At 48.1% G+C, this 21,172-nt stretch overlaps 1 protein-coding gene across 1 annotated transcript; it reads right to left on the bottom strand.

The window, feature by feature from the left end:
* Positions 1-18,613: 18,613 nt before the first annotated feature.
* LOC121279732 (coiled-coil domain-containing protein 71-like) lies at positions 18,614-19,694 on the bottom strand. The gene has a single exon (XM_041190989.1). The coding sequence runs from the start codon at positions 19,686-19,688 to the stop codon at positions 18,876-18,878; it is 813 nt and encodes a 270-aa protein (XP_041046923.1). The 5' UTR covers positions 19,689-19,694; the 3' UTR covers positions 18,614-18,875.
* Positions 19,695-21,172: the final 1,478 nt, after the last annotated feature.

Genomic DNA, 21,172 nt, shown 5'->3' with positions numbered 1-21,172 from the left:
CTTCAATATAATTATGATACATTTAGTATTCACTACGTACATTCATTGTGAGCTGTACAGCCCGAGGGGTCTATACAGTTCCCAGTCCCTCGGTGCACTATGGCAGAAAGGTCTTAGACAGTGACCCTTCCCCACTGCGCCTTTGCGGCAGCTGCCCCAAGCTTTAGTGCGTCCCTCAGCACGTAGTCCTGAACCTTGGAATGTGCCAGTCTGCAACACTCGGTCGGGGACAACTCTTTGCATTGGAAGACCAACAAGTTTCGGGCAGACCAAAGAGTGTCTTTCACCGAGCTGATGACCCTCCAGCTGCAGTTGATGTTTGTCTCAGTGTGTGTCTCTGGGAACAGCCCGTAGAGCACAGAGTCCTCTGTCACAGAACTGCTTGGGATGAACCTCAACAGAAACCACTGCATCTCTCTCCAGACCTTCTTTGCAAAGGTACATTCCACAAGGAGGTGAACAATGGTCTCATTTGGCTCCACAAGGAGGTGAACAACGGTCTCACTTGGCTCTCTTTATCGCGTTGCTGCTAGCCAACAGTATGGGGGGAGAAGGAGAAGCACACTTAACACTCACAAAGCAGGAAGCATGCTAACTCTCTTCAAACACACACTAGTTGCACCACATAGGCCTGTTGGGCACACCTCCAAGCAAGAACAGGTTAAATACAATAAGCTGAGAGGGAAAGTGAAGAGGAAAATAAAACTAGTAACGAGAAAATATGAGAATAGAATGGGAGTTAACATAAAAGGGAATCCAAAAATTATCTCGTAGCATGTAAATAGTAAGCACAGTATAGGAGTCCGGGTGAGTGCTATTAGGGACAAGGAGGGTGATAAGTGCTTGGAAGTGCAGAGTAAGGCTGGAATATGTAATGAGCTCTTTGTATCAGTGTTTACTGAGGAAGTGGAATCTGACAAAACATTGGTAGAAACAGAGATGGTGGAAGCAATGGATCGTGTGAAAATTGAAAGGGAGGTGGTCCTGAGAAAGCTGGCTATGTTCGGGGTCAATAAATTACCAAATCCCGATGGCTTTTTAAAATTCATTCATGGGATGTGGGCTTCGCTGGCTGGGCCAGCATTTATTGCCCATCCCTAGTTGCCCTTGAGAAGGTGCTGGCGAGCTGCCTTCTTGAACCGCTGCAGTCCATGTGGTGTAGGTACACCCACAGTGCTGTTAGGGAGGGAGTTCCAGGATTTTGACCCAGCGACAGTGAAGGAACGGCCGATATATTTCCAAGTCAGGATGGTGAGTGGCTTGGAGGGGAACTTCCAGGTGGTGGTGTCCCCATCTATCTGCTGCCCTTGTCCTTCTAGATGGTAGTGGTCGTGGGTTTGGAAGGTGCTGTCTAAGGAGTCTTGGTGAACTCCTGCAGCGCATCTTGTAGATGGTACACATTGCTGCTACTGTGTGTTGATGGTGGAGGGAGTGAATGTTTGTGGATGGGGTGCCAATCAAGCAGGCTGCTTTGTCCTGGATGGTGTCAAGCTTCTTGAGTGTTGTGGGAGCTGCACTCATCCAGGCAAGTGGGGAGTATTCCATCACACTCCTGACTTGTGCCTTGTAGATGGTGGACAGGCTTTGGGGAGTCAGGAGGTGAGTTACTCACCCCAGGATTCCCAGCCTCTGACCTGCTCTTGTAGCCACAGTATTTATATGGCTAGTCCAGTTCAGTTTCTGGTCAATGGTAACCCCCAGATATTGATGCTTGCACCCCAGGTTGCTAAGGGAAATGGGGGTGGAGATAGTGGAAGGACTCGCCTTAATCTTCCAACCTTCCCTAGATACAGGGGAGCGGCCAGAGGATTGGAGAATGACAAATGTGACACCCTTATTGAAGAAAGGATGTAAGGAAAGCCTGAGTGACTACAGGCTGGTCAGTTTAACATCAGTGGTGGGTAATGTCCTAGAAACAATAATCAGGGAAAAGAAAATCAACAGACGCTTGGAGAGTTTTGAATTAATTAAGGAGAATCAGCTCGGATTTATAAAAGGCAGATCGTGCCCGACTAATCAGATTGAATTTTTTGATGAAGTAATAGAGAAGGTTGATGAAGAGAATGTGGCTGATGTTGTCTATGAGATTTTAAGGCAATGTTTCACAAACTAAGATATAGTTCCAGTCCTTGTTCCAGTCCTAATCCGGCCCCCTTCCACAACTCTTTCTCCGGTACATCGATGATTATTTCGGTGCCGCTTCATGCTCTCGTCGGGACTTGGAAAAATTTATTAATTTTGCTTCCAATCTCCACCCCTCCATCATTTTCACGTGGTCCATCTCTGACACTTCCCTTCCCTTCCTTGACCTCTCTTTCTCAATCTCTGGTGATAGACTGTCCACCAATATCCATTACAAACCCACCGACTCCCACAGCTATCTCGACTACAGCTCCTCACACCCCGCTTCCTGTAAGGACTCCATCCCATTCTCTCAGTTCCTTCGTCTCCGTCGCATCTGTTCCGATGATGCTACCTTCAAAAACAGTTCCTCTGACATGTCCTCCTTCTTCCTTAACCGAGGTTTTCCACCCACGGTCGTTGACAAGGCCCTCAACCGTGTCCGGCCCATCTCCCGCGCATCCGCCCTCACGCCTTCTCCTCCCTCCCAGAAACATGATAGGGTCCCCCTTGTCCTCACTTATCACCCCACCAGCCTCCGCATTCAAAGGATCATCCTCCGCCATTTCCGCCAACTCCAGCATGATGCCACCACCAAACACATCTTCCCTTCACCCCCCCTATCGGCATTCCGTAGGGATCGCTCCCTCCGGGACACCCTGGTCAACTCCTCCATCACCCCCTACTCCTCAACCCGCTCCTATGGCACCACCCCATGCCCACGCAAAAGATGCAATACCTGCCCCTTCACTACCTCTCTCCTCACCGTCCAAGGACCCAAACACTCCTTTCAAGTGAAGCAGCATTTCACTTGCATTTCCCCCAACTTAGTCTACTGCATTCGTTGCTCCCAATGTGGTCTCCTCTACATTGGAGAGACCAAACGTAAACTGGGCGACCGCTTTGCAGAACACCTGCGGTCTGTCCGCAAGAATGACCCAAACCTCCCTGTCGCTTGCCATTTTAACACTCCACCCTGCTCTCTTGCCCAAATGTCTGTCCTTGGCTTGCTGCATTGTTCCAGTGAAGCCCAACGCAAACTGGAGGAACAACACCTCATCTTCCGACTAGGCACTTTACAGCCTTCCGGACTGGATATTGAATTCAACAACTTTAGGTCGTGAGCTCCCTCCCCCATCCCCACCCCCTTTCTGTTTCCCCCTTCCTTTTTTTTCCAAAAAATTATAAAGATTTTCCTTTTCCCACCTATTTCCATTATTTTAAAAAAAAACACCCCCACTAGAGCTATACCTTGAGTGCCCTACCATCCATTCTTAATTAGCACATTCGTTTAGATAATATCACCAACTTTAACTTTAACACCTATGTGTTTTGTACGATTGTCGTTGACATCTTTTGATGATCTGCTTCTATCACTGCTTGTTTGTCCCTACAACCACACCCCCCCCCCCACCTCTCTCTCTCTCTCCGCCCCCCCACATACACACCTTAAACCAGCTTATATTTCAACTCTTTCTTGGACTCGAACTCAAGTTCTGTCGAAGGGTCATGAGGACTCGAAACGTCAACTCTTTTCTTCTCCGCCGATGCTGCCAGACCTGCTGAGTTTTTCCAGGTAATTCTGTTTTTGTTTTTGTCTAAGATATAGAAGCCTGGTTAACAAAATCAAGGCTCATGGAATAGGAGGGTCAGCGTCAACCTGGATAAAAGTTGACTTAAGGTCAGAAAACAATGAGTCGTGGTAAATGGTTGTTTTTCAGACTGGAGAATGGTGCACAAAGCATAACTGTTTGGATTGCTGTTTAATCGGTATATGTATATATATATATATATATATATATATATATATATATATATAAATAAATGACTTGGATATTGGAATACAGGGTAAAATTTTAAAATTTGCCAAACTTGGAGGGGTAAAGAACAGTGAGGATAATGCAACAAGGCATAGATAGTCTAGTAAAATGAGCAGGCAAACGGCAGGTTGAATTTAATATAGGGAAGAGTGAGGGGACTTGAGTACAGGAGCAAGGATGTCTTACTGTAGCTGTACAGGGCCTTGGTGAGACCACACCTGGAGTATTGTGTACAGTTTTGGTCTCCTTACCTAAGAAAAGATACACTTGACATCGAGGGAGTGCAGCGAAGGTTCACCAGACTGATTCCTGGGATGGCTGGATTGTCGTATGAAGAGAGATTGGATTGACTAGGCCTGTATTCACTGGAGTTTAGAAGAATGAGAGAGGATCTCATTTAAATGTATAAAATCCTGATAGGGATGATGTTTCCTCTGGCTGGGGGGGTCTAGAACAAGGGGTCACAGTTTCAGGATATGGGGTCGACCATTTAGGACTGAGATGAGGAGAAACCTCTTCACTCAGAGGGTGGTGAACCTGTGGAATTCTCTACCACAGAGGCTGTGGAGGCCAAATCACTGAATATATTTAAGACGGAAATTGATAGATTTCTGGACTCTGAAGGAGTCAAGGGGTATGGGGAGAGAGTGGGAGTACAGCATTGAGATAGAGGATCAGCCATGATCATATTAAATGGCGGAGCAGGCTGAAAGGGCTGAATGACCTAGTCCTGCTCCTATTTTCTATGTTTCTATGTATTTTGGCATGAGGAATGGAGAGAGGTATGTAATGAAATGTTCCAAACAGTGTGCAGGGGCAGAGGGACCTGAGGGTTCATGTGCATCGATCTTCGAAGGGAGCAGGACATATTTAGAGAGAGGTTAGCAAAGCATATGGGATCCTGCGCTTCATAAATAGAGGAATTGAGTACAAAAGAATGGGGAGGTTGTGCTGAACCTTTATAAAGCTCTGGTTAGGCCCCAATTAGATTATTGTGTCCATTTCTGGTCACCACACTTTAGGAAGGATGTGAGGGTCCTTGAGAGGGTGCAGAGGAGATTTATCAGAATGGGTCCAGGGATATTGTTGAACAAGTACTTCACCTTCATCTTCACCCAAGAGAATGAGGATGAAGGTATGGAACTCGGGGAGAGAGACTGTGAGGTTCTTGAGCAAATTGATATAGGGAGTGACAAGGTATTGGAGGTGTTGGCAGGCTTAAAAGTGGACAAATCTCCAGGTCTGGATGATTTGTGTCCCAGACTGCTGAGGGAGGCAAGGGAGGAGATCACAGGGGCTCTGACCCAAATTTTTAATTCCTCTCTGGCCACGGGAGAGGTGCCAAAGGACTGGAGAACAGCTAATGTGGTTCCACTATTTAAGAAGGGTTATAGAGATAAGTCAGGGAACTACGTCAGTGGTAGGGAAACTATTGGAGAAAATTCTGAAGGAGAGAATCTATCTCCACTTGGAGAGGCAAGGTTTGATCAGGGATACTCAGCATGGCTTTGTCAGAGGGAGGTCATGCCTAACAAATGTGATTGAATGTTTTGAGGGGGTGACCAGGTGTGTAGATGAGGGTAGTGCAGTTGATGTAGTTTATATGGATTTCAGCAAAGCCTTTGACAAGGTCCCACATGGGAGACTTATAAAGAAGGCAAATGCACATGGGATACAGGGTAATTTGATAAGGTGGATTCAAAATTGACTTAGTTGTAGGAGACAGAGGGTGATGACAGAAGGCTGCTTTAGTGACTGGAAGCCAGTGTCATACCACAGGAATCTGTGCTGGGTCCCCTATTATTCGTCATTTATATAAACTTCATAGATAACTATGTGGGGGGGTAGGATTAGTAAGTTTGCGGATGACACAAAGATTGGCCGGGTGGTTAACAGTGAGGTTGAGTGTCTTGGGCTACAGGAAGATATAGACGGGATGGTCAAATGGGCAGATAAGTGGCAGATGGAATCTAACCCTGAGAATTATGAGGTGATATACTTTGGAAGGAGTAATTTGACAAGGAAGTATTTAATGAATGGCATGACACTAGGAAGTTCTGAGGAACAAAGGGACCTTAGCGTGTGTGTCTATAGATCTCTGAAGGTGGAGGGGCATGTTAGTGTTGTGGTGAAAAAGGCATATGGGATACTTGCCTTTATCAATCGAGGCATAGATTACAAAAGTAGGGAGGTCATGGTGGAGTTGTATAGAACCTTGGTGAGGCCACAGCTGGAGTACTGTGTGCAGTTCTGGTCGCCACATTATAGGAAGGATGTGATTGCACTGGAGGGGGTGCAGAGAAGATTCACCAGGATGTTGCCTGGGATGAAACATTTAAGTTATGAAGAGAGGTTGGATAGACTTGGGTTGTTTTCATTGGAGCAGAGAAGACTGAGGGGCGACCTGATCGAGGTGTACAAGATTATGAGGAGCATGGACAGGGTGGATAGGGAGCAGCTGTTCCCCTTAGTTGAAGGGTCAGTCACGAAGGGACATAAGTTCAAGATGAGGGGCAGGAGGTTTAGGGGGGGATGTGAGGAAAAACCTTTTTACCCAGAGGGTGGTGACGGTCTGGAATGCGCTGCCTGGGAGGGTGGTGGAGGCGGGTTGCCTCACATCCTTTAAAAAGTACCTGGATGAGCACTTGGCACGTCATAACATTCAAGGCTATGGGCCGAGTGCTGGTAAATGGGGTTAGGTAGGTAGGTCAGGTGTTTCTCACGTGTCGGTGCAGACTCGATGGGCTGAAGGGCCTCTTCTGCACAGTGTGATTCCATGATGGGGGATTTTAGTTACAAGGTTCGGTTGGAGAAGTTGGGGTTGTTCTCCTTGGAGTGAAGGAGATTGAGGGGAGATTTGATCGAGGTGGACAAGATGAAGACAGATTTAGATAAGGTAGAGAAAGAAAAGCAGTTTCCATTGGCTGATTGTACGAGGACTAGGGGACACAGATTTAAGGCTTTGGGCAAGAAATGCAGGAGGTCACATGAGGAACATTTTTTATGCAGCGAGTGGTCGTGATCTGAATTTGTTGCCAACGGGGTGGTAAAAGCAGAGGTGATCAGTGATTTCAAAAGGAAAGGGCGATTATGGAAAATAAACTTGCAGGGCTCGGGAGATAGAGCGGGGAAATGGGAGTGACTGGATTGCTCTGCCTAGAGTTTGCATGGATTCAATGGGTCAAATGGCCCCTTTGGTGTTGTAATGACTCTCTAACTCTATCACGCTGCAAGTAGTAATGAGTGTCCGGGTAAGTCATTGAGTAAATCATTAACAAGGTAATTATGCACAAATATTTTAAGTATTTTATTAACCAAATAAATCCTATTGAGTGTAGGAGGAATTCTGTTTCGAATTAGACACTCGTCTGAGTTCAGGGCAAGCTAAAATTTCTTCACTAACTCTAAACATGCTCCTCTAAAAGATTTCACAGTGTTGATAACTTTCATTTGCTACTTACCAGTTTCTTTTATTCTTTGAAAGGCTACTGCAATTTTGAAGTCGAATTGACAAGTTGGGCCTGATTTTAACTCATCCAAGGTCAGCCTGACAGAAACCAGGTCTGGGTGGAATCTGGTGGGCAGTGGGTGGGCTGTGATTTAACACTCTCCAATCCACTGGGTCCTGAACTTAACATGATCTGTTGGTCAAAATGGCAGCAGGATCATTTAAATATACAAAATGTGGCCCTTTGATGCCAAGGGGGCCAGATTGCAATTTTAACCTTGAGCGAGGGAGTGATGATAGATTCATCCTTACCCATCGCACCTATACAGACCTGCCGGAAGGGGGCTTGACTCCTAGAGGAGGCACAGGTGGGTGAGTCTTTAGATTTCTTTCATGTTTCTTGATAAACTGCTAAGGAATGCTATTGTTCCCCCCCTCTCCCTTATTTGCAATTGCCCCCTGTCCGTCCGTCCCCCACCCCCCCTCCCTTGCCAGTAATCTGACGGCCAGGGATCAACCCTGTGGTTCCTGTCTGTGGCCTCCAGTTGTCAGATGGCACATGCCAGTCTGGATGGGAGCCGGAGGGCAGCAATGTCTCTGGGTGTTGGCACCGGCGTTAGTGCTCACATAAAATCTTCCCGCCTCACATCTGCCACACCTCACTCACATCACTCCCCAGGTTTTACCGAATTTTACAATATCCCCAGAGCAAGTCCAGCAAAACTGGTGCACTGGGTGTGACACTTACACTGGATTTAAGAACATCGGAGCAGGAGGCCATTCAGCCCCTCATCCCTGTTCTGTCATTCAGTCCCAAACACAATTTCCACGTTCTAATGAGGATGGCCTCTTGTAACAATATGCTAATTACCTAAATTAATTAACTTTGATATTTGTAATGGCTGATCAGTATCTCTACTCCATCCACCTGTCTTGGCTACATTACCCTTAATTGCATTATCTAAAAAAAATCTAGCAAATTCAGTTCTGAAATTTTCAATTGACCCTCCAGCCTCAGCAGCTTTTTGTGGGGAGAGTGTTGCAGATTTGCACTTACTTGACTGTGAGGAAGTGCTTCCTGACATCACCTCAGAATAAACTGGCTCTCATTTTAAGGTTAGTGCCCCTTGTTTTGGGCTCTTCCGATCTCTATCTTTTAACAAATTCATTTACAGGATGTGGGCGTCGCTGGCTGGCCCAGCATTTATTGCCCATCCCTAATTGCCCTTGAGAAGGTGGTGGTGAGCTGCCTTCTTGAACTGCTGCAGTCCATGTGGTGTAGGTACACCCACAGTGCTGTTAGGGAGGGAGTTCCAGGATTTTGACCCAGCGACAGTGAAGGAACGGTGATATATTTCCAAGTCAGGATGGTGAGAGACTTGGAGGGGAACTTCCAGGTGGTGGTGTTCCCATGTGTCTGCTGCCCTTGTCCTTCTAGGTGGTAGTGGGTTTGGAAGGTGCTGTCTAAGGAGCCTATCTACCCTATCGAATTTTTTAACCATCTTAAACACCTCAATTAGATCACCCCTTAATCTCCTATATTCAAGAGAATACAAGTCCAGTCCACGCAACCTGTCCTTGTAATTCAACATTCTCAGGAATGCTAATGGTAGGCTTTGTGCCACAACAGACAAGGCCAGTATAATAAAATAAAAGGAAAATACCATGGATGCTGGAAATCTGAAACAAAAACAAAAATAGCTGGAAAAACTCAGCAGGTCTGACAGCATCTGCGGAGAGGAACACAGTTAAAGTTTCGAGTCCTTATGACTTAATCAGAACTAAGGAAATATAGAAATGAGGTGACATTTAAGCTGGTTGAAGGGGGGGAGGTGGGACAGGTAGAGCTGGATAGGGGGCCAGTGATAGGTGGAGGCAAAGAAGAAATTGCCAAAGATGTCATAGACAAAAGGACAAAGGGGTGTTGACAGCTGTGATATTAGCTATGGAATGTACTAATGGTGACATTAAGGGTAGAAAGCAGGACGAGCAAGTAACAGATAGCCCTAGTGAAGGTGGGTGGGGGGGGGGAAGGGATCGAAATAGGCTAAAAGGTGGAGATAAAACAATGGATGGAAATACATTTAAAAATAATGGAAATAGGTGGGAAAAGAAAAATATATTTAAAAAATTTATAAATTATTGGAAAAAGGGGGATCGGAAAGGGGGTGGGGATGGAGGAGAGAGTTCATGATCTGAAGTTGTTGAACTCAATATTCAGTCCGGAAGGCTGTAAAGTGCCTAGTCGGAAGATGAGGTGTTGTTCCTCCAGTTTGCGTTGAGCTTCACTGGAACATTGCAGCAGGCCATGTCTGTTTACAGTGAATCAGAGGCAAAGATGCATTGTTATTGTTATTGCATGATCCAACATGGCTAGGAGTTGTGATCAGGAGGACTTTGGTCTGTGTGCAAAATGTAAACAAGTAGACTGAGACTGAAACTTCTTAGCTAATTAACAGAGCCTCCAGCCCTGTTCTCTCTAGGGCCTAGGCAACACCGGTTGCCATAGAGATTTCCAAGCTTTTTCTGAAGCCTTTCAATGACCTTGAATCAAGAGCTGGAAATGCAGCAACTAACAACCCTCCAAAATCAAACTTGCAAAAAAAGGACATTGAAGAGCACAGCAGCAAACTGGACAGTGGATTACACAGGGTGGGATATTATAGAGTATGGGAGTGAGTCTTTAATATCCACTCCTTTCACAATCTGCACACCATAGCTGCAGTGTGTACCATATACAAGATGCATTATAGCATCCAAACCTCTGACAGCATCTTCCAAATCTGTGGCCATGATCACCTAGAAGGATAAGGGCAGCAGACACATGGGAATGCTACCACCTGAAAGCTCCCCTCAAGCCACTCACCATCCTGACTTGGAAACAGATCACCGTTCCTTCACTGTCGCTGGGTCAGAATCCTGAAACTTCCTATCAGCACTGTGGGTGTACCTACACCAACAATACTGGCAAGTTGTATTTATGTAGCACCTTTGTAATAGAGTAAAACATCCCAATGCTCTTCACAGGAGCAGTATCAAACAAAATCTGACACCGAGTCACAGAGATATTAGTGAAGTTGACCATAAGCGAGGTAGAGAGAGGCAGAGGGGTTTAGGGAGAGAATTCCAGAGGTTGGGACCCAGGCAAGTGGAAGCACGGCCACCAATGGCGGAGCGATTAAAATTGGGGACTCTGATGTGGCCACAGTTGGAGGACCGCCGAGATCTCAAAGGGCTGGGGAAGATTAAATAGATAGGGAGGGAGTGAGCGAGGCCCTGAAACATTTGAAAACAAGGGCGAGAATTTTAAAATCAAAGCTGCTGCGATTGAAGGTGGTGGTTCACCGCTGCCTTCTCAAGGGTAATTATATGCTGGCCTGGCCAGCGACAGCTACAGCCAGTGACAGAGTGCAGGGGAAAACAAGTGGTACACTGGTTAGCCTCAATGGACTTTAGGTTAGGAAGACTAGAAAAAAAAAATTGTCTGGGTTCCTTCTCCTGATCACAATGAATGTAATGGACCAGCTCAACTGCAATGCCCTGAGGTCAAAGAGCCTGCTGCCATCCTACTATCGCACATGAATGTGGTAGTGCAAGGTAGCCAGCATCCTTGGAGCCCATTCTCCATTGAGAATCTGCACTCATGGGAAGGGAGGAGACACTGCCCCTTTATAAGGTTTCTCAAAAATTTAACAAGCGATCCGAGACACAAATGTAAAAAGACTCATATTATCAAATTGTTGAAAATGTTTTTATTATTTAAATAACTCCCGTCCGCACTGTAAACTCCAACAGTGAAAATCACAGTACGCTTCAGAGTCAGGAGTGTCATTTGGAAAATTAATGTAAAACATACAAACAGATCAAAATATCAAAATCACTCATTCCTAGCTTTCAATTTGGTGTGTGAAAATCTTTAAGTTTGAAAAGGTTAAAAATATATAAATCAATTGCCCAATTCCTTGCCCTCCCTCACCCCACCGTTTTAAAAATCTAAAACACATACAACCTTTTTCATCCCAGAAAACCACTTGCCAAACAAACTATCTCCATGAGACCATCTTCGAATCTCTGGGTATCATTTCCCTGACTCTCCACAGGTAACAAGGTCCCAAGGTGCCTCTCACAATAACATCTTGTCACTTGTTAAGATACCTCCAACCCCTTCTCACAGGAAATGCAGCCTGGTGTACTTTCCAAAAAAAAGATGCATAGATGCCAATTAATAATAGACAATTTGACGGTACTGCGCAGACTCTACTTACGGATGTGACACTGAAAGTCACCTATTTGTACAGTGACCCTCATGGCATGATGCCCATATTAGACTGTCAGCCATTTGCACTAGATATGCTGCAGCCCTTCACCTGCTGCGCAGGTTAATTCACCACAATGTAAGGTATTGGATGTAAACCCAATCTGCTCTTCACAAAGGAAGATTGATTTCACATTCCAGGGAGGGACTTGGAGAGTATGATGATGCATGTCTCTGCAAGGAGAGAGGCAGACAGGTATTTTTGGGACCGGGAGCCTTTTCCTAACCCTTAACTCTCCTTATTAAAAATAGAATTGTTGCTCTTCCAGCTTTTCAACAGCTTCTTCCTGCAGAAAGCACCTGGCCTTCACTTAGCAACTGCCCATCATGGCCTCAACCATAATGAATGCCTTACCACTGGGGTACTAAGGTAGAAAACCTCAACCCATTGGTGTCGCATTCTGAAATGGTCTCTGAAGACAATATTTGTTAGGAAAATAGCCAATAAAAAAAGCTCTGTGGGTTAATATTTGAGGAAATCTTCCCCTCTGTAGGCCCAAGAATATTGCACATCAAGATTACTACAGTAACTCCACCTTTCAGTTGGGGCAAACATTCAGCTACTGCCTTATGAGCAATAGTAATTCAAGCCAGTAGTTAAACTTCATTGCACCTGACAGCACAGGAGGCCATTGAGCCCATTGTGCCTGTGCTGGCTTTTTGAGTTATCCAATTTATCTCTCTCCACCTGCTCTTTCCCCATAGCCCTGCAAATTCTCTCCCCCTTCAACGGTGTGCTCCCACCGACTCCTGGAGGATAAGGTGGTCAGTAATTGATTTTGCTCGGGAGGTTGGAAAATTTACACTCCCCACTCTACCCATGCACCCCTTCCATCTCTAGATTCTACTCAGGCGGATGCTGAAGAGTTGGCGTCATGCTGGCTATAGATAGATAGGCTGAGCAGACAATAACTGGGGAGGTGAAACTCAGTCCCGCCACATTGTCAGATAAATCTGAGTCTCAATCTGAGGACCTTATGTAGAAATAAAGTCCTTGCATTTTAAACACTCCTATACCCAGATTACCAAACTCCCATGCTCTCAATTAAAAAGCCAAGATGAATCCTTGAAACATTTTGACAGGTTGGCACAAAAATTCCAAGATTCACGAGAAAGAGTTAATGCAAAAATTAGGTTCAAAATATTGGCACAATAGTTTGACAATTGTGTTTAAAATGAGAATAAAAACAAATCCAATTTCCTGACAGATTTGCATAATTCACAGTAAGGGATTTCTGCTGGAAAGGCAGCTGATTTTTATATATATAAAAACACAAGTAATTAGTTGATCCAAAAACACATGTACCAATATTCAATATTATTGGTTAATACAATGAGCATTTACATCAGGCAGCCAGCAAGTGTGTAGCTATAGACAGACATTAAAATGGTCAGAGATACACCAGCAATATTGCATCTTATTTTTGCTTTGTTTCAATAAAACTTTGAATTTCAAATCTCACTGGAGGTACCGAGGACACCTGTAGAGGCAGCTCCACATATTTCAGAGTCTGCAGCTTCTCTTAATCAGAACTGAAAGATGGAACCATCTCCTTCACTGTCGGTCACAATGCTAAAGTGACCACCTCTGTGGTAGAAACAGCCCTGATAAAGAGACAGCTTTGTTCTCACTGCTCGCAATAGCCAAAATCTTTCAGTTGGAAAAGAAATCAATTCGGTATTGGAGCCATTTTATTTTTTGTGTCCTGAAGGGTTGGAATCCTCGTGGATTATGGACTCTTTTTTGGCCGGGAAGTTGGGGGGGGGGGGGGCACTATTTGTCATATTATGTCCAACCTGAGTAGCCATTCTTAACATGCAATTCCAGGCACATGGTGTTGGTGGACTACTTAGCCGGAGAAAGCATCAAAGGCAAGCTCAGTTCAATCCTCAGCCATGTCTACACATCTTCTCATTAAAATCAGACTGGAAGGGGGAGGGGGCAAGCCTTTTATCTGATTCCAGTTAGGGTCCAGTTGATATCAACTGCAGCCCCTCACTTGACGATGGCAGAGATTAGCTAACTGAACACAGTCCATGGAGGGAGACTGCTTCCTTTCAGGTTTACGTGCACCAGCACTATGTCAGAGAGCTCAATCTGTCCAGAGCTTGACGGGGCATTGGAAATAAAGAGCAGTGATACAAAACAAAATATTTCATATAACCCAGTGCTGTCCAAGAGAAACCACTGACATTCCACAAATGACACCATTTCAACCTCATTCGTTAATTTTAGTACAAAATGCCTCAAACACAATCCTGATCATTGTACTTCCCATGTGGATATTTACTGAACCACCTCAACATTCAGTGGCCAAGGGAGTAAAGCAGCCAAAATGATCAATAAACACACCCGCACACTCTGCTTTTCCTGTATTTAACCAACACACGCACAAATAGGTTAAAGATCACACCCTGTGCAAATGTGACAATTGAGTTCACATGATCAATGATGCCTATCATCAGTTCTTTTATTTTCTACTCTGGACTGCAATTTGTCATGTCTAGGTTCCCAATTTAGCCACGTGATTGATGTACTGCACAACACTGGTTTCTACAAGGGGCCCAATAAGGCAATATATCCGATGTAGGATAATGTTTGCCAAATCCTGCCTGGCCTGACTCCAAAGTTCAAAATTCATTGCTAGGGGGCACTGAGAAATGGTTAAGGATATCCTAAACCCCAGCAACCAGACCCAAGCCCATCCTCGGCTCGTTAAGCACCATTATGGGAAACAGATTCAGTATTAAAATCATTTCAAACACCACTATCCTCGATTATTCACAACACATGAACATAACACCATTTATCCAAGTTCAACCCATACAAAAAATGTCATATTAGAAGTCTGGACTTGTGTCATGTTGAGAATATTTGTTACTTAGGAACCCACTCCCTTACCCTCTGTGTCTCAAATGCTTCAGATAAAGCTGCAGTGGGGTATACAATAACTTGCATTTATATAGCGCCTTGAACATAGTGAAATGATCCAAGCAGTTCACAGGTGCATAAATCAGACAGAATCTGACATTGAGCCACATAAGGAGTTAAATAGAACAGTTGACTAAAAACTTTGGTCAACGAGGTAGGTTTTAATAAGTGCTTTAAAGCAGGGAGAGATAAATTGAGCAGTTTATAAAGGGAAATCCACAGTTTAGGGCCAAGGCAGCTGAAGGCACAGCCTCCAAAGGGCAGGAATGAAAATTGGGAGGCATAAGAGGTCAGTATTGGAGGTGCACAAAGATCCTGGAAGGCTATAGTGCTGGAGGAGGTTGCAGAGACAGGACATTGAGCCATAGTCATTTTGGCACAGAAGGAAGCCATTTGGCCATCAAGTCCATGCCGGCTCTCTGTAAAGCAATCCAGTCAGTCCCATTCCCCTGCTCTATCTCCATAACCCTGTAAGTTTACTTCCCTCAAGTGCCCATCCAGTTTCCTTTTCAAATCATTCATCGTCTCCGCTTCCATCACCCTCAGTCGGTAAGTTCTAGGTCATTACCACTGGCTGTGTAAACAAATGCTTCCTCGCACCCTGCTCCTCTACATCGCTTGCTCAAGATCTAAAATCTGTGTCTGTAGTCCCTGTACCAGCCAATGGGAACAGCTTCTCCTTGTCCACTTTATCCCAACTTGTCTTAATCTTGTACACCTCAATCAAATCTCCCTGGAGCAACACCCAGCTTCTCTAGCCTAACCCTGTAACGAAAATCCCTCATCCTCAGAACTGCTCTGGTAAATCTCCCCGGCATCCTCTCATCGACCCTCACATTCTTGGAGGAAATTCAACACGAAAGCATGGATGAGGATTTCAGAAAAAGAGCTGAGGCAGACAAGGAGATGGGAACAAAAAGAATTCCACAAGCTTTCAACTGTTAATGAGCTCTGGCTTCTGGTTCTGCTGCCCTGGTTTACAGCGGAAGAACAGGCTGCTCATCAAATATTTATACAAAGGGCGAAGCCGGGTTCCAATACAAATAAAAGCTCTACTCGGGCAAGAAATGACTTTTGGGGTACATTCAGTTAATGAGATCTCAAAAGTAAAAACGCACAAGTCAATGTGGTGGTTATAAGGCTGGAGAGTCAAATCCAACACTCCAAGTTAACCAGAATGACTCATCCATTTAAATTTGACTAATTCTGTTCCGTTCTCAGTACGTGGTGGCTGTGGTATTGCTTGCCCCGTCTCCAGCTGCCCTGAGGTGGTGGTGCTGGGCCACCTTCTGGAAATGCTGGTGGTGGGTTTGATACAAGCTGAATGGCTTCAGAGGGTGCGCTAGGCATCAACCATGTTAACTAGGGACTGGAGTCACATATAGGCCCAGATCAGGTAAGGAGGCAGCTTTCCTTCCTGAAAGGGACACAAAGTGAGCCAGATGGGTTTTTATTGTCAATCAACAGCTTCAAGGACAAATTCTCAAACTGCCCCGGTGGGGATTTGAATATACCTGTTTGTTAACAGTAATTCAGGCCCTGCAGTGAAAGATATGAAAGGCTACAGTTATATTTTAAAAAGCACATTATTTATAAAGGAATATATTAAAGAGAGTTATGTAATTGTGTTATTGGATTTACTTTAAAATACAGTACTCAATGGTTATTTCTTCTAAACATGACATCTAACCTCCCAAAACCCATCCTTTCATGTGCAATAAGATTCCAAAAGAATTCTTTTGCAATTAAAAATGACCAATTTCAACTCTTGGAATCATAGAACTCAGGAGGCCATTCAGCCCATCATAACTGTGCCGGCTCTTTGAAAGATTAGTCCCACTTCTCTCTGGTCTTTCCTCATAGCCCTGCAAATTTCTCTTGGCATGTCAGTCAGTTTATCCAGTGAGCAACTGTGAGGGTACAGTTGGGCTCAAGTGCTCTCAAGTTTAAGGGGAGAAAGAGGAAGTCAGGAGATGGGCGAACTGGGAACAGGATTGGTCTGGGCTTTGAAGGCTCTTTGGACTGAACTGCCTGCTAGACAAAGTGCCACCAGGAAGCAGCCGGCCACTAGCCAAGCCACAGCTTAGCAAGGAAGATGGAAATTGCCCAGTTGAAACAGTGTAAATGTTGACTGGTCACTCAGACAAGGCCATTTCGAAAACATTTACCTCGCCTCACACAACACAGAACATGGATCACACATACAGTGAACAGTCGATAAACACTTAGTGAGAACTTCAACAGCAGAGGACAGACTTTGTCTAAAAAACCCACACGCGCACACGATGAAAATACAAATTGAGCCAAGGCATTCATTTAAATTTCAGTATGCAACTATTCTACCTCCTGCCTGTCTACAGTAGTCTCCATGCTACACACCAGTTCTGCTAAGTGATCAGTGCCTCAGGTTCCTACCACTGTCTATAGAGGCTGCCAACACACTGGCAAATCTTTCCCATAATTAGGATAGATGTTGTATTGGAAATCGAACAGCTCTGTAACACATTTGCAGTCTATACTTCATTGCAATATTTTTGCTGTGATACAGTCTGTGGACACCCTCCCTGTTATCTTGCCAACATGGCAACAGGTTGTGTACAATTCCAGAGGTGGGTGCTGATGAGAGGAATCTTAACCAGGCTGAAGTCATTCTTCAAGTGCACAGCGAACTATACACATACATACATACACACACACACACACACACACACACACTCTGACAGTGATGAGTAGCAAACACACTGGACAATATCTCCCTACCCCTGCATCAGCCCCCAGCATCTGCCCAGACACAGAGTCCAAATCACAACACCAAGAGCTGTGGAGCCAAGCTGAAAGCGAGGGGGGGGAAAAACGGAATTGAACCCGAAGCTTCCAGCTCAGTAACGCACTGATCCACAAAACAGCAGGCCACTGATTTTTCAGAAGATCTCAAAATACTTGCCTCGAGGATCCTCAACGTAAAATTCTCAAGGATGGGGTTGGTGGGAAATAAGGGAACATTCCTAAAGCAGCATAGGTACCAACCCAAAAGCAACACTGATCAATTGAAGCTGCACTTTGAAGTTGCTGGGCCCATTCAACACAGTGTTCAGAGAGAGAGGAAAAAAAAACATAACTAGAACAGAATCACAGAATGGTTACGCAGCACAGGAGCGGGCCATTCAGCCCGTGGTGCCTGTGCCAGCTCTGCGAGGGAGCAAATGGGCTGAAATCCGTGAAGTGGTCAATCAGAGCTTTTGGACAGGCGTGAAAGTCACATCTCATATTGCACAACAACGTTCAAAAAGAGAGAGAGAGAAAAAAAAGGTGTTAGACCCAGGAGACGGTTTAAAGGGTGGAGGGTTTGGGGAAGAAGGAGGAGGATGAAGATGGGAGATAGGGGTGGAGATGGGGATGGGAGATGGGGAGGGAGATGGAGATGGGGAGGGAGATGGAGATGGGGATGGGAGATGGGGAGGGAGATGGGAGATGGGGAGGGAGATGGGGATGGGAGATGGGGATGGGAGATGGGGAGGGAGATGGGGAGGGGAGATGGAGATGGGGAGATGGGGAGGGGAGATGGAGATGGAGATGGGAGATGGAGATGGGGAGGGGAGATGGAGATGGGGAGATGGGGAGGGGAGATGGAGATGGGGAGATGGGGAGATGGAGATGGAGATGGAGATGGGGAGGGGAGATGGAGATGGGGAGGGGAGGGGGAGATGGAGATGGAGATGGAGATGGAGATGGAGATGGGAGATGGGAGATGGGAGATGGGAGATGGGGAGGGAGATGGGGAGGGGAGATGGGAGATGGGAGATGGGGAGGGGAGATGGAGATGGGAGATGGGGAGGGGAGATGGAGATGGGAGATGGGGAGGGGAGATGGGGAGGGGAGATGGAGATGGGAGATGGAGATGGGGAGGGGAGATGGGGAGGGGAGATGGAGATGGGGAGGGGAGATGGAGATGGGAGATGGGGAGGAGAGATGGGAGATGGGGAGATGGGGATGGGAGAGAGAAAAATAAAATCAGACTCCAAAATAAAAATTGCAAGTTCATTTCTTGGTTGTTTTTTTTTTGTTTGCAGATCGGTCAAAAGTGACTGGAGATTTTTTTTTTTTAAAAAAAAAAGCAAAACCAGAGCAGGTGCATTTTAAAAAGTCAATGATGTATAAAAAGACAGACAGGAGGGTCTTGTTTTTAATGAGATGCCTGTTTTTGCAGGGATGTTGTGTAGAGTTTTGCTGTCCAGTGTCCTAGTGATGAGGGTAGGATATGGGTCTGATTTTAATCACAGGAGACAAGTTCACTCGCAGGATTTTTTGGGCTTTCCTCCTGACTTCCTCGTCCGAAGACGAATCGTCCACTTTGATCACCTTGGAGCGGAGGAGCTGCAGCCGGCTTCTGCTGAGCGGCCCCGCTGCCTCGCCCAGGTCGGGCGGCCGCCCCCGGCCGCTCAGCTCCCCCTCCGGCGGCGGCGGCGGCGGCGGCGGCGGCGGCGACTGCGACGGCCTCGGCCTCGGCCTCGGCCTCCGGCTCTCCCGCTGGGCCGGGCCTCTCCTCTCGGGGTACCGGTGCCTCCTCTGGCCGCTGTCGCCCTTCTCCTGGCCCAGCCGGACCCCCGAGGCCGGGGGCCGGAGCCAGCCGTTCCACTTGGGGCTCTTCCTGGGGGTCTTGTTGCCGCCTCCTGCCCGGGCCGAGCTGCCGCTGGACGACGACCAGGACGACGACGACGACGATAATGGCGGCGGCGGCGGCGGCGGCGGCCGCGGCGGCGGCGTCGGCGGCGGCGGGTCGGTGTTGGCGGTGTTGGCGGCGGCGGGCCCCCCGGCCCCGGGGACCTGGCAGGTACACGAGGTGTAGCCGTAGACGTCGCGGCTCCGCAGCACGGTGGGCAGGTAGCCCTCCTCCCGCAGCCCCTCCACGAAGCTCAGCAGCTGCGACTGGCGCTGCAGCGGGTCCGGGGACAGGGGGCTGAACACGGTCAGGGCGTCCTCCAGGGCCCGGGGCCCCACCACCGGGATCCGGGACCAGGCCTGCACGGCGGGGCCCTCGGGGGGCTGGGCCATCCCGGGGTGGGGGTGCGGGGGGGTGGTGGTGGTGGTGGTGGGGGTGGGGGGGGGGGGGGGGGGGGGGGCGCCGGTGCCTCGCTCGCTCGCTCGCTCGCTCTCTCTCTCTCTCTCACTCACTCCACTTGCCTCGGGGCCCCCAGGCCGATCCGCATCGTCTCCAACTCCAGCCTCAGGCTCTCGGGCCTACAGGGCCGCCGCTTATTTTTTTTCCCCCCTTCTCCCCCCCCCCCCCCCAAATCTATATATATATATATATAATATATAAAAAAAATCCCCCAGCGACCAACCGGAAATCGCGTCGCCAGACCCCGCCCCCCCTCGCCTCTTCCCCCCCCTCGCAACCGCCTCCCTCTGACATCACTTCCGCTATGACGTCCGGGGGTGGGTGGGTGCTGGTGGGGGGGTGGGTGGGGGGGGGGGGGGGGGGGGTGGAGGGAGCCCTTTACCCCATCACCCCCTCCCCCATCTCCATCCCCACTCCCCCCTCCCCATCCACCCTTTGCCCCCTTCCCCATCCCCCCTTTGCCCCCCTTCCCCATCCCCCCCTTTGCCCCCTCCCCATCCCCCCCTTTGCCCCCTTCCCCATCCCCCCTTTGCCCCCCTTCCCCATCCCCCCTTTGCCCCCCCTCCCCATCCCCCCTTTGCCCCCCCTCCCCATCCCCCCTTTGCCCCCCCTCCCCATCCCCCCTTTGCCCCCCCTCCCCATCCCCCCTTTGCCCCCCTCCCCATCCCCCCTTTGCCCCCCTCCCCATCCCCCCTTTGCCCCCCCTCCCCATCCCCCCTTTGCCCCCCCTCCCCATCCCCCCTTTGCCCCCCCTCCCCATCCCCCCTTTGCCCCCTTTGCCCCCCTCCCCATCCCCCATTTGCCCCCTCCCCATCCCCCCTTTTCCCCCCCCTCCCCATCCCCTTTTGCCCCCCTCCCCATCCCCCCTTTGCCCCCCTCCCCATCCCCCCTTTGCCCCCCTCCCCATCCCCCCTTTGCCCCCCCTCCCCATCCCCTTTTGCCCCCCCTCCCCATCCCCTTTTGCCCCCCTCCCCATCCCCCTTTTACCCCCTCCACATTCCCCATTAACTACCTCCCCATCCCCCCTTTGCCTCCTCCCCATCCCCCCTTTGCCTCCTCCCCATCCCCCTTTATGCCCTCCCCATCCCCCCTTTACGCCCTCCCCATCCCCCCTTTACCCCCTCCCCATCCCCCCCTTTACCCACTCCCCATCCTCCTTTACCCCCCATCCCCCTTTACCCCCCTCCCCATCCCCCTTTACCCCCCCTCCCCATTCCCCTTTACCCCCCCTCCCCATCCCCCTTTACCCCCCTCCCCATCCCCCTTTACCCCCTCCCCATCCCCCTTTACCCCCTCCCCATCCCCCTTTACCCCCTCCCCATCCCCCTTTACCCCCCTCCCCATCCCCCTTTACCCCCCTCCCCATCCCCCTTTACCCCCTCCCCATCCCCCTTTACCCCCTCCCCATCCCCCTTTA

The sequence above is a fragment of the Carcharodon carcharias genome, chromosome 7, assembly GCF_017639515.1.
Source record: "Carcharodon carcharias isolate sCarCar2 chromosome 7, sCarCar2.pri, whole genome shotgun sequence".
Lineage (NCBI taxonomy): Eukaryota > Metazoa > Chordata > Chondrichthyes > Lamniformes > Lamnidae > Carcharodon > Carcharodon carcharias.
Note: the sequence above shows the minus strand (reverse complement) of the source record. Positions and strands in the feature narration are given on the sequence as shown.

Bases quoted from the DNA above. Each gene is read 5' to 3' on its own strand.
- LOC121279732 (XM_041190989.1), bottom strand. From the start codon at position 19,688: ATGGCCCAGCCCCCCGAGGGCCCCGCCGTGCAGGCCTGGTCCCGGATC.